The sequence below is a fragment of the Balaenoptera borealis genome (assembly GCF_965194805.1).
Source record: "Balaenoptera borealis genome assembly, chromosome: 4".
In the NCBI taxonomy this organism is placed as follows: domain Eukaryota; kingdom Metazoa; phylum Chordata; class Mammalia; order Artiodactyla; family Balaenopteridae; genus Balaenoptera; species Balaenoptera borealis.
In genome coordinates this window covers 47,714,450-47,728,235 of record NC_138861.1, presented here as the reverse complement: position 1 = coordinate 47,728,235, position 13,786 = coordinate 47,714,450, and the positions used below count along the sequence as shown (strand labels likewise).

Genomic DNA, 13,786 nt, shown 5'->3' with positions numbered 1-13,786 from the left:
TTTTTTTAAGAAGTTTTCCAATTTGATTTTCAAATATGGTCCTTTACATAGCATCATATACTAATTCACTTTTTTTTGAAATTTTTTATGAAGTTTTCCAATTTGATTTTCAAATATGATCCTTTACATAGCATCATACTAATTCACTTACAAGGAAGAATGTTTCCATTATTGACCTATTTGAAAAGCAGTTGTACTGTTGGATGTAGTATTTCTAGTAAAGATACTGGTTAAATCCCAAAGAATAACCTAATTAATACAAAATCTCTTAGAGTTATTGAAATAAAAATACAAATTAAAAAGTTATTATTAGGCAATTACTCTTTATGGGTTTTTTTAGCACATATATTACATTTAAGAGAAACTGTTTGATTGTAGTTAGACTGTTGAGTTTTAAATTGTTCTGTCCCCCTAAGGAAAGTAGTTTGTGGTGTTACTCAGACAGTGGAAAAACAGAATGAGGCTTTGTTGTGGCATATATTACTCTGTGCTCACCCCTTCCCCACAAATCACTGAAGCTCATGACTACTTGAACTAAGGGAAGAAAACCATTTTCACTGAACCATAGCACCCCCTAACAGCCTAATAATTTATGTTTTTAAAATTCAAAGGAACATTTTGTTTCTGCTTATGAAAAGAATCATTAATCTAATATGATCTGATATCTCTTATATTCTTGTGACCAAGAAGAGATCTTTGAAAGATTCCATAGAAATTATGGGGAATGGAAGGAGGCATCACCCTTTTTGCAAATAATTGTTACATGACTCTTGTATGGGATGCTGGGGTCTGGATGCAGATCTTGAGCTGTGGCTGGACCCCTAAGCCCTCTATAGACACAGTGAACAGTGAAACTTTTTCTAGCCAGTTGCCTAACCATGCTTACTTGTGTGTTATAGGTACTTCTCCCAGCAGCTGGTCTGTTACAGTTACAGGATGTGAAGAAGACTTGCTGTGAATTTTTGGAATCTCAGCTTCACCCTGTCAACTGCTTAGGAATCCGGGCTTTCGCTGATATGCACGCATGCACGGACCTCCTGAACAAGGCCAACACCTATGCAGGCAAGTGGAATAAACCTCAGCTGAGTTTGAGACAGGGAAGAATCTGGAACTCTTGATTTCTGATATGATTCTATAGTGAATCTGGAAAGTTGTGTCATATTTCTGGACCTGGACTTTATAAAAATGCATTTACAATCTTATAATGGTATGGTAGCACTGCATAATTGAAGCATGTTCATGGAGTTCTGAATTTAAAAGAAAAAAGAAGAAACTGTATGTGGTATTAGGCCTAAATAATAGAATAGGTAGTTTTATGTTAATATTGAATCCCTATGTATTTTTATTTCAAATTATCAAATTAATAAGCATATAAGAAAGTGTTTACATATGAAATTAAGTCATTTTATCTCTGTGGCTTTTTACACCTTTTTCTTGTATCCAAGAAAACATTCTGTGGCATAAAAATATTCAAAGCAAAGAAATCTAGTTGCCTTTGAGTGGGGTAGAAAAGTTGATCCCAAATAGAGGCAGCCCTCTCCTTAGATTAAACACTCGTTTCCAGGACCTCCTGCTGGCATCCTCTCCCTGTGGTGGGTGGAGGGAGGCCTGTGTCTGTCCAGTCTGGGAGAAGAGATTATTGTTATAGCTTAGGATGTAGCTAAAGTACACAAAAGTAACCTATAATTTATTTTGCTCTGAGTTTATAAACATTTAAAAAATTCATATTAAAAGTGATTATTAGGAAGTGTCTAATTTTTTAAAAAATGATTTTCTAGAAGATAAACCTGGTGGAAGTTATAATCCCCCATCTCTGCCCTATATCTGTGACACCCAGTAGGAACAGTTACCATAGAACCTCCCAAGACTACTGCCCCTTAGTAAGCTCTAGAACCCCAACTTCCTGCAGCCTTCAAATGCAAGAGCCCCTCGTCTAAACTCTGCTCCACTCTGCATACTCTGATAACTAAGGAACATTTTGGCACATAGACCCAGGTAAGGGGTGTGTGTGTATGTATACACAGAGCCTCTGACAGGAGAAGTATTCCTAGAATGCCTATTGCATTTATCAAAGAAATAGTCGTACAAGGTGGTTAGTTGGAAAAAAAAAAAAAAAAAGCCCACAGTGCTGCAGTAAAATATAATAGGTCCAGTGAGTTTGAACTTTATAGATTTCTGTGGGGTGGCCTGATTGACCTAACTACCTTTTATAAAATTGTTTCAGTGGGAAAATGTGATACGAGTTCCAAAATGCTTATTTACAGATAAACTTTTAGAACATAACCCTTCTGTAAGTTGGGGAATGCATATAATATGTAATTTGCATTTAATATATCTTTCTCGGGCTGCTGGTTGTCTCACGGTACTTGATAAATATTACTGAATCTTAAGAGATAGAGAGGGAATGAATAAAATAGAATTAATGCAAAACATGTCCATACATAGTTCCCATGATACACTAGAACTGTTAGTTTCACTCATATCAGAACCAACTCATTGACTGTGTTTTTAGGAGACACTTAGATTTTATTATTTCTTTCTCTTATTTACAATCATAAATTCATTGTAGTGTATGACAGAATGTGAACAATTTTCCACCAGAATTACAACACCTATACATCGTAGTTTACAGAGTCTTCCTTCATAATTATGACAAGAATTTTTTGTGAAAAAATTGTCAGTTTCAACAAAATTGCAAAGAAAATTTGATTTTTCATTTTTAATGCACTAAACCTTAAATCAAAGTCTTATTTAAAAGATATACTGCTTTTATACCATGCATCTGAATCTTAAAGTTGCTCAAGTTTCTAAAGTAACATTTTATAGCATCTTTTATTATGAAAAGTTGCAACACATACAAAAATAGAATAGTACTCACCACCCACCTCACCATGAGTTGCCAATTCATGGATAATCTTGTTTTAACTACACCCTTCTTAACTTTTCCTCCTCTGTTATTATTTTTTATATGTAGACTTTTTAATAAAGTCTAATGAACATATAAAAAAGTATGCAAATCGTACATCTACAGCTTCATGAATTTTTGTATCCTCTTGTGCAATATTATTATTATTATTTTAAACATCTTTACTGGAGTATAATTGCTTTCCAATGATGTGTTAGTTTCTGCCTTATAACAAAGTGAATCAGCTATACATATACATAAATCCCCCATATCTCCTCCCTCTTGCGTCTCCCTCACACCCTCCCTATCCTACCCCTCTAGGTGGACACAAAGAACCGAGCTGATCTCCCTGTGCTAGGCGGCTGCTTCCCACTAGCTATCTATTTTACATTTGATAGTGTATATATGTCCATGCCACTCTCTCACTTCATCCCAGCTTACCCTTCCCCATTCCTATGTCCTCAAGTCCATTCTCTTTGTCTGTGTCTTTATTCCTGTCCTTGCCCTAGGTTCTTCAGAACCTTTTTTTTTTTTTTTTAGATTCCATATATATGGGTTAGCATACGGTATTTGTTTTTCTCTTTCTGACTTACTTCCTCTGTATGACAGTCTCTAGGTCCATCCACCTCACTACAAATAACTCAATTTCATTTCTTTTTATAGCTGAGTAATATTCCATTGTATATATGTGCCACATCTTCTTTATCCATTCATCTGTCGATGGACACTTAGGTTGTTTCCATGTCCTGGCTGTTGTAAATAGAGCTGCAGTGAACATTGTGGTACATGCCTCTTTTTGAATTATGGTTTTCTCAGGGTATATGCCCAGTAGTGGGATTGCTGGGTCGTATGGTAGTTCTATTTTTATTTCTTTGAGAAATCTCCATACCATTCTCCATAATGGCTGTATCAATTTACATTCCCACCAACAGGGCAGGAGGGTTCCCTTTTCTCCACACCCTCTCCAGCATTTATTGTTTGTAGGTTTTTTGATGATGGCCATTCTGACTGGTGTGAAGTAATACCTCACTGTAGTTTTGATTTGCATTTATCTAATGATTAGTGATGTTGAGCATCCTTTCATGTGTTTGTTGGCAATATGTATATCTTCTTTGAGGAAATGTCTATTTAGGTCTTCTGCCCATTTTTTGATTGGGTTGTTTGTTGTTTTGATATTGAGCTGTATGAGCTGCTTGTATATTTTGGAGATTAATCCTTTGTCAGTCACTTCGTTTGCAAATATTTCCTCCCATTCTGAGGGTTCTTTTTTCATCTTGTTTATGGTTTCCTTTGCTGTGCAAAAGCTTTGAAGTTTCATTAGTTCCCATTTGTTTATTTTTGGTTTTATTTCCATTTCTTTAGGAGGTGGATCAAAAAGGATCTTGCTGTGATTTATGTCATGGAGTGTTCTGCCTATGTTTTCCTCTAAGAGTTTTATAGTGTCTGGCCTTACATTTAGGTCTTTAATCCATTTTGAATTTATTTTTGTGTATGGTGTTAGGGAGTGTTCTAATTTCATTCTTTTACACGTAGCTCTCCAGTTTTCCCAACACCACTTATTGAAGAGGCTATCTTTTCTCCATTGTATATTCTTGCCTCCTTTATCAAAGATAAGGTGACCATATGTGCATGGGTTTATCTCTGGGCTTTCTATCCTGTTCCATTGATCTATATTTCTGTTTTTGTGCCAGTACCATATTGTCTTGATTACTGTAGCTTTGTAGTATAGTCTGAAGTCTGGGAGCCTGATTCCTCCAGCTCCATTTTTCTTTCTCAAGATGGCTTCGGCTATTCAGGGTCTTTTGTGTTTCCATACAAATTGTAAAATTTTTTGTTCTAGTTCTGTGAAAACTGTCTTTGGTAGTTCGATAAGGATTGCATTGAATCTGTAGATTGCTTTGGGTAGTATAGTCATTTTCACAATGTTGATTCTTCCAATCCAAGAACATGGTGTATCTCTCCATCTGTTTATATCATCTTTAATTCCTTTCATCAGTGTCTTATAGTTTTCTGCATACAGGTCTTTTGTCTCCTTAGGTAGGTTTATTCCTAGGTATTTTATTCTTTTTGTTCCAGTGGTAAATGGGAGTGTTTCCTTAATTTCTCTTTTAGATTTTTCATCATTAGTGTATAGGAATGCAAGTGATTTCTGTGCATTAATTTTATATCTTGCTACTCTACCAAATTCATTGATTAGCTCTAGTAGTTTTCTGGTAGCTTCTTTAGGATTCTCTATGTATAGTATCATGTCATCTGCAAACTGACAATTTTACTTCTTCTTTTCCAATTTGGATTCCTTTTATTTCTTTTTCTTCTCTGAGTGCTGTGGCTGAAACTTCCAAAACCATGTTGAATATTAATGGTGAGAGTGGGCAACCTTGTCTTGTTCCTGATCTTAGTGGAAATGGTTTCAATTTTTCACCATTGAGAACGATGTTGGCTGTGGGTTTGTCATATATGGCCTTTATTATGTTGAGGTAGGTTCCCTCTATGCCTACTTTCTGCAGGGTTTTTATCGTAAATGGGTGTTGAAATTTGTTGAAAGCTTTTTCTGCATCTTTTGACATGATCATATGGTTTTTCTCCTTCAGTTTGTTAATATGGTGTATCACATTGATTGATTTGCGTATACTGAAGAAACCTTGCGTTCCTGGGATAAACCCCACTTGATGATGGTATATGATCCTTTTAATGTGCTGTTGGACTCTGCTTGCTAGTATTTTGTTGAGGATTTTTGCATCTATGTTCATCAGTGATATAGACCTGTAGTTTTCTTTTTTTGTGGCATCTTTGTCTGGTTTTCATATCAGGGTGATGGTGGCCCCTAGAATGAGTTTGGGAGTTTTTCTCCCTCTGCTATATTTTGGAAGAGTTTGAGAAGGATGGGTGTTAGCTCTTCTCTAAGTGTTTGATAGAATTCACCTGTGAAGCCATCTGGTCCTGGACTTTTGTTTGTTGGAAGATTTTTAATGACAGTTTCAATTTCATTGCTTGTGATTGTTCTGTTTATATTTTCTATTTCTTCCTAGTTCAGTCTCGGAAGGTTGTGCTTTTTAAGAATGTCCATTTCTTCCTGGTTGTCCAATTTATTGGCATATAGTTGCTTGTAGTAATCTCTCATGGTCCTTTGTATTTCTGTAGTGTCAGTTGTTACTTCTCCTTTTTCATTTCTCATTCTATTGATTTGAGTCTTCTCCCTTTTTTTCTTGATGAGTCTGGCTAAAGGTTTATCAATTTTGTTTATGTTCTCAAAGAACCAGCTTTTAGTTTTATTGATCTTTGCTATTGTTTTCTTTGTTTCTATTTCATTTATTTCTGCTCTGATCTTTATGATTTCTTTCCTTCTGCTAACTTTGGGTTTTGTTTGTTCTTCTTTCTCTAGTTCCTTTAGGTGTAAGGTTAGATTATTTATTTGAGATTTTTCTTGTTTCTTGAGGTAGGATTGTATTGCTATAAACTTCCCTCTTAGAAGTGCTTTTGCTGTATCCCATAGGTTTTTTGTTTCATTGTCATTTGTTTCTAGGTATTTTTGATTTCCTCTTTGATTTCTTCAGTGACCTCTTGGTTATTTAGTAGTGTATTGTTTAGCCTCCATGTGTTTGTTTTTTTACAGATTTTTTCCTGTAATTGATATCTAGTCTCAGAGCATTGTGGTTGGAAAAGATACTTGATACGATTTCAGTTATATTAAATTTACCAAGGCTTGATTTGTGACCCAAGATATGATCTATCATGGAGAATGTTCCATGAGCACTTGAGAAGAAAGTGTAATCTGCTGTTTTTGGATGGAATGTCCTATAAATATCATTTAAGTCCATCTTGTTTAATGTGTCATTTAAAGCTTATGTTTCCTTATTTTTTTTCATTTTGGATGATCTGTCCATTGGTGAAAGTGGGGTGTTAAAGTCCACTACTATTGTTGTGTAAGTGTCAATTTCCCCTTTTATGGCTGTTAGCATTTACCTTATATATTGAGGTTATCCTATGGGGGGGGTGCATAAATTTTTACAATTGTTATATCTTCTTCTTGGATTGATCCCTTGATCATTATGTAGTGTCCTTCTTTGTCTCTTGTAATAGTCTTTATTTTAAAGTCTATTTTGTCTGATAAGAGAATTGCTACTCCAGCTTTCTTTTGATTTCCATTTGCATGGAATATCTTTTTCTATCCCCTTACTTTCAGTCTGTATGTGTCCCTAGGTCTGAAGTGGGTCTCTTGTAGACAGCATATATATGGGTCTTGTTTTTGTATCCATTCAGCAAGCCTATGTCTTTTGGTTGGAGCATTTAATCCATTCATGTTTAAGGTAATTTTTGATATGTATGCTCCTATGACTATTTTCTTAATTGTTTTGGGTTCGTGTTTGTAGGTCCTTTTCTTCTCTTGTGTTTCCCACTTAGAGAAGTTCCTTTAGCATCTGTTGTAGAGCTCGTTTGGTGGTGCTGAGTTCTCTTAACTTTTGCTTATGTGTAAAGGTTTTAATTTCTCTATCAAATCTGAATGAGATCCTTGCTGGGTAGAGTAATGTTGGTTGTAGGTTTTTCCCTTTCATCACTTTAAATATGTCCTGCCACTCCCTTCTGGCTTGCAGAGTTTCTGCTGAAAGATCAGCTGTTAACCTTATGCGGATTCCCTTGTATGTTAATTGTTGCTTTTCCCTTGCTGCTTTTAATATTTTTTCTTTGTCTTTAATTTTTGTCAGTTTGATTACTATGTGTCTTGGCATGTTTCTCCTTGGATTTATTCTGTATGGGACTCTCTGTGCTTCCTGGACTTGATTGACTATTTCCTTTCCCATATTAGGGAAGTTTTCAACTATAATCTCTTCAAATATTTTCTCAGTCCCTTTTTTTTTTCTCTTCTTCTTCTGGGACCCCTATAATTCGAATGTTGGTGCGTTTAATGTTGTCCCAGAGGTCTCTGAGATTGTCCTCAATTCTTTTCATTCTTTTTTCTTTATTCTGCTCTGCAGTAGTTATTTCCACTATTTTATCTTCCAGGTCACTTATGCCTTCCTCTGCCTCAGTTATTCTGCTATTGATGCCTTCTAGAGGATTTTTAATTTCATGTATTGTGTTGTTCATCATTGTTTGTTAGCTCTTTAGTTCTTCTAGGTCCTTGTTAAACGTTTCTTATATTTTTCCATTCTATTTGCAAGATTTTGGATCATCTTTACTATCATTACTCTGAATTCTTTTCCAGGTAGACTGCATATTTCCTCTTCATTATTTGGTCTGGTAGGTTTTTACCTTGCTCCTTCATCTGCTGTGTATTTCTCTGTCTTCTCATCTTGCTTAACTTACTGTGTTTGGGGTCTCCTTTTCGCTGGCTGCAGGGTCGTAGTTCCTGTCGTTTTTGGTGTCTGCCCCCAGTGGGTAAGGTTGTTTCAGTGGGTTGTGTAGGCTTCCTGGTGGAGGGGACTGGTGCCTGTGTTCTGGTGGATGAGTTTGGATCTTGTCTTTCTGGTGGGCAGGGCTGCGTGCAATGGTGTGTTTTGGGGTGTTTGTGACCTTACGATTTTAGGCAGCCTCTCTGCTAATGGGTGTGGTTGTGTTCCTGTCTTGCTAGTTGTTTGGCATAGGGTGTCCAGCACTGTAACTTGGTGGTCGTTGAATGGAGCTGGGTCTTAGCGTTGAGATGGAGATCTCTGGGAGAGCTTTCGTCGTTTGATATTATATGGGGCCGGGGGGTCTCTGGCGGACCAATGTCTTGAACTCGGCTCTCCCACCTGAGAGGCTCAGGCCTGACACCGGGCCAGAGTACCAAGACCCGTTTGGCCAGTCTGTGGCCTTCTGGCAGCGTTCAGTAGGTGTTCTGTTGGAGTTGTTCCACATGTAGATGTAGTTTTGATGTATTTGTGGGGAGCAAGGTGATGTCCACATCTTACTCCTCTGCCATCTTGAAAGCACCCTCTCCAATATTATTTTGAAGCAATTCAGTAATATTATTTCATATACATGTTTCATCCTTATAATTTTAAAGAAATAAAATTGCAGTGACCAACTTCATATAATCAAGCTATTTCCATAACTTTGGGGTATTGATAACTAGTTGCAACAAACTTTCTAAAATAAATAATCCAGTATAATACTAAAGTAAAATAGTTGTTCTTCATAGTGAAAATATCTGATTGTTGTTTATATCTTAAGCAAACAGGAGGTGGGGAGGTAGGGAGTCAACACAGGAAGATACCTAGAGTTCTCTTTTTCTGCCATAATAAATTATTGTTTTTCAGTCCTTCCCTCCTTTATTTTTACAATTCAAACATTTTATGTGTCCAGAAGGCCTACCCAAACTCCTAAATTACTTTCAAGTTCAAATTTGAGCATATAAATAAATCTAGGAGACTGAAGGTATTCCCGGAACAGTGACAATAGAAGAAGTTAATATCTTAACTTTTTTCCCCCATCCACAGAAGAAGTTAATATCTTAACTTTTTTCCCCCGTCCTAGGCAGTGTGCTTATAAGTGGGCTGTGTGGCATACAGGCAAGAAAGAAGGAAAGGAAGAAATAAGGAGCAATAGAAGAGTTATTAAATACATAAGTACATACATACATGGAAAGAAGCAGGGAGGAGAAAGAGGGGCTGAGGGAGAGAGAGGGGAAAGGGAAGAAAGTTGCATAACCTCAGGGTACATCCTGATCCAAGGTGTGACTGTGCTTAAGAGACTGGAGCACTCCTTATCCTCTGAAAACTCACCAGGGCTTCTGGGCAGAAGATCTGCTTCATTCCTTTTTCTTGCAGATTGGAAATGAGCTGTGTCATAGTCATTATAATTGAATTAAATTGTACAGGTGTAATGAAAATTAAAATGGTCCATGGGAATCTCTTCTGTGAACTCGTGTTCATTTTTCATATATCAGCATCTTTAGAAAAAGTAAAAATATGGGAAACCTAGTGGGGAAGGTCGGAGGTCTCAGCACTCGGGGAGAGTCTGCACTGCCCATCCTGGTGACCCCCTCCCATTGCTTCAGTCACAGCCCTTACCCCCTGGCCCACTCTGCTTTTCCAGGGTCGTGAGCAGCCTCAAACCATGGACCACCGAGGGCCACCAGACCAGTCAGGCAAAACGACCTTCATGTTGAGACCTGTTGTTCTGGACTGTAATCAGCCTTTCTTATGCTCTTGAGTGATTGTTTTCTTAGCAGAAAAGCTGTGTGAAATTATTTTTGCTCTATACCTAAAAACGCAAAATTTCACACCTATGCCAAGAGTATGGACTTGTTTGGAGAATGCTGGTTTATGGACTTGTGTTTTGATTGGTGTTCGTGTTTTACTCATTTCCCAAATCATTAAGACCTTTGTTTTGAGCATTTTTGCTGAACTGAAAATATAGAGGAGATAAAAACTGAACTTATGACTTCAGGTGCATTTTTATAGTTCCAGCAAAAGATTCTTTTGGAAGTTAGATTTTAACTTGAAATATGAATTTTATTCAAACTTTCTTGTTGATAAACAGAAGTTACCAGTGGTTGAATTGTGAGAATTTCTAACAAATTTAAGGGAAACAGTAAGTTCCCGATTCTTAGTCATTCCTACATCTCACCACTCCCCACACTAAAAATTTGAGAAGCTGCTTAATATTGGTTCTAACTGACCTTTTGGGAAATTTTTAGTATCATATTCAAACCAGTGCTCTAGCTGAAACTTTGAGGGACCTGACATTCCTCAGTAACAGGGCTACCTGTGAAGAAGTCCTCAGGTCACTGACATGCTTTCAGTTTATTTCTTGTTCTCTTCTTGCTCTTAACCCTATTATCTGTTTATATATCCTAGGCCTGTCCAGGCACCCCATAGTGCCCTACTTTAGCCTTCCCACTATGCTTGGACACTGATCAAACATTTTTATATGCCCAGCTGTTTTCTTGTGTGTACCCTCTCCCTTTGTCTTAAATGAAACTTTGCTTTGTCCCATACCTGCATGTTGGGGGCAAACTTCTTTAAGGGGCACTCCCCCCCTACTCACCAGGTGGGTAGGAGGGTAGACTTCCAGACTGTTGTTCTGTCACTGTCACTGTCCTCGGTTCTGCACTTTCTGGCTGTCAGTCTGCAGCATTCTCTCTGCAGCCCATTCTCTCTAGGACTCCAGGCCTCCAGTCATACTTCGTCTGACACCTGTATTGTCTTTTCCCTCTGTACTTTGTTTCTCTTGCCATCAGCAACTTCAAAATCTATACTGTTGTCTCCCTTGAGCCTCCCTCTTCCTACCTCCTTGAGACTACTGTTTTCCTTCCATAAACCCATTTGCCACCTTAGAGCACAACTCTAGGGCATGTTGAACCTTGTTGGTATTTGGAACTCCCAAGGTTTCAACCTTTGCACTGACCATATTCCTGCCTTCTCGTGCTCTTGTGTTTCTTCATAAATATGTGTTCTCTGGTCCCAGTTCTCCCAGTCATCTCTTGGCTGCACAGCTTAGACCCAGTGGTCAGTCCTTTCAGAGCTACCCTCTTTATGTGCCAAACTGCTGTGGGTGATGACAGGCTCAATACGATTTAACCCCTGCTTCAAAGGAGTTTATAGGCCAGTAGTAGTCAAGTCACACCCAAATTTGGTATATCTAGATTATGCCTTATTCTCTCTGAGAGGTGGTCCCATAACATTTTCTTCTGCAGTCAATTTACTTCAATCATTTGCCCACCCTTCTGTAATTTAGGCTAGGAATCACTGCTTGGGGTAAACATCTGTCAAAATAAGCTCATGATTTTGAAATCTGCCCTCTTGGAGGAAACTTGAGAGAGTGGTTCTAATAATGGTATCACCAGCCTTGACTTTGTGATATGCATACCAAAGAACAGATGCCCGCTTATTCGAGGGTCTGTCGCAATGTTAATTTACTGATACAGAAAATTTCTTCCTTTGCAGAACTGTGAAAGCATTTGATGTACACCACTTCTTTTTTTAAAATTTATTTTTATTTATTTATTTTTGGCTGTGTTGGGTCTTCATTTCTGTGCGAGGGCTTTCTCTAGTTGCGGCAAGCGGGAGCCACTCTTCATCGCGGTGCGTGGGCCCCTCACCACAGTGGCCTCTCTTGTTGGGGAGCACAGGCTCCAGATGCGCAGGCTCAGCAGTTGTGGCTCACAGGCCTAGTTGCTCCGCGGCATGCGGGATCCTCCCAGACCAGGGCTCGAACCCGTGTCCCCTGCATTAGCAGGTCAACCACTGCGCCACCAGGGAAGCCCGTACACCACTTCTTGATTGAATTTAAGCTGACTTAAATGACACTTCTTAAAAGAATTAATCATTTTTATATTCTTAAACTTATTATGATCTTCATTTATGTCCTAACAAACTACATGCAATTTCTCTGTTCTGCTTTGTTGACAGTTTTTCTAGCTGAGGTGAGTTAGCTCTTTTCAGGTTTCACCAAATTGTCTGTGTTAATGGAACTGATGGAGATACATATATGTATTTTTTTCCCCTTAGAGACTAATAGTATTCAGAATGAAAGACTCATGGAGTATTAGCACTAGTTGGGAACCTTAGCAGTTATCTAGTCTAACACTGTCATTTTATTAATTAAGAAAATGAAGACTAGAGATATCTTTATTTTCCCCCAAACACTTTGTCTCTCAGGGGTAAGCTGTTTGTGGGTCTAAAATACTGTTGTTGTATCCATGCACCTTAACCTCACTTCTCAGATAGATTCTGCACTGGATGTAGTATAGAGGAATTATAGGAGCCCCTTGCAGCATTTAATTTTGATCAAAAAGGTGCTTGTTGTGTAGAAATCAAATATAAAGACTACTTTGTACCTTATCACAGGGTACAAACAGAACAAGCAGAACTTTGGATTTGTATTGTTGACTTCATTTGGGATGAGGGACCTGAGCCCTTTAGACCTGGTGTGACAGATCTTAGAGACTGTCTCTCATTTCTTGATACACTTTTATTTGTAGGAGGGAAGCAAACAGCAAAGTTCAACTGCTCTACGGAGTGAGGAGATTCCTTATATATAAGGAAGAATGCCTATGTACATTATATACCTACAAATATGTGTTCAATGTATGTTGCATATCCACGGCATAGTCCATACGACTGGGAATCATGCTCTGTTGCAGTTATGGGGTTTGTTGAGAGAGAAGGAACTGATTATCAAATGCCAGTATAATTACTGGTTGGCTTTACTCAGTGCCAGAGTAAACTAGTAGAGGCAAATCACTAATACCACAATGCATGCTCTGTGCTATAAACAGAATAATCTGTCAACATGTGGGTGAGAGGACTGGAAAGAGTAGTTGAGGTTGGTAACAGTGAGAACTAGGGTAGTGAAGATAAAGAGGAGGTTGTGGATCTGGGAACTAACCCTGGATAAGAGTACAGGAAACAGACTAGACTCTGAGATGTTCTGTCCTGTAGCATTACATTTTAGGTAATGCTTTGTAAGTACATTTCAAAGTGTGTATATTTATTACCAATGTGCCAGTAGCTGCTAATTTTTACTGTACCTTACTGAGATACAGTAATCTGAATAAGAATTCATTTAGCAAAAAGGAAGAATTTCTTATCTCAGCTTTGTGACAAGTATTAGGCTTGTATTGGCCAAACCAAATCCAAAGTTGTTAGGGTTTTTGTTGATAGTGGATTCAATAGCAATCAGTAATGTAATTGTGTCTAGAAAGGTGTAAGGTGATTATCTCATTCTTTTCTGCCTAGGTCAGACCATATCTATGAAATTGAGTTCATTTTCTTTCTTTTTTATTTATTATTTATTTATTTATTTGGCTGCATTAGTTCTTGTTGCGGCACGCAGCCTTCTCTCTAGTTGTGGCTCGTGGGCTCTAGAGCCCGCTGGCTCAGTAGTTCCAGTGCATGGGCTTAGTTGCCCCGCGGCATTTGGGTTCTTGGTTCCCCGACCAAGGATTGAACCCGCATC

General features: G+C 38.0%; 1 protein-coding gene and 1 long non-coding RNA gene across 8 annotated transcripts in view; one reads left to right on the top strand and one right to left on the bottom strand.

Moving 5' to 3' along the window:
* LOC309628314 overlaps positions 1-13,786 on the bottom strand; it is an 882,984-nt gene that overhangs the window by 334,639 nt on the left and 534,559 nt on the right. The window lies entirely within an intron of this gene.
* The window catches only part of KLHL2 (kelch like family member 2), a 126,030-nt gene that overhangs the window by 70,717 nt on the left and 41,527 nt on the right, over positions 1-13,786 (top strand). For all 7 annotated transcript variants that reach the window (XR_014244304.1, XR_014244305.1, XM_082391141.1 and 4 more), the window contains one exon: positions 900-1,062. Coding sequence is in view for 5 of the 7 variants with exons in the window: in XM_082391141.1 (XP_082247267.1) it covers positions 900-1,062 (163 nt within the window). In the remaining 2 variants the exon portion in view is untranslated. The remainder of the gene's footprint in view (positions 1-899; positions 1,063-13,786) is intronic.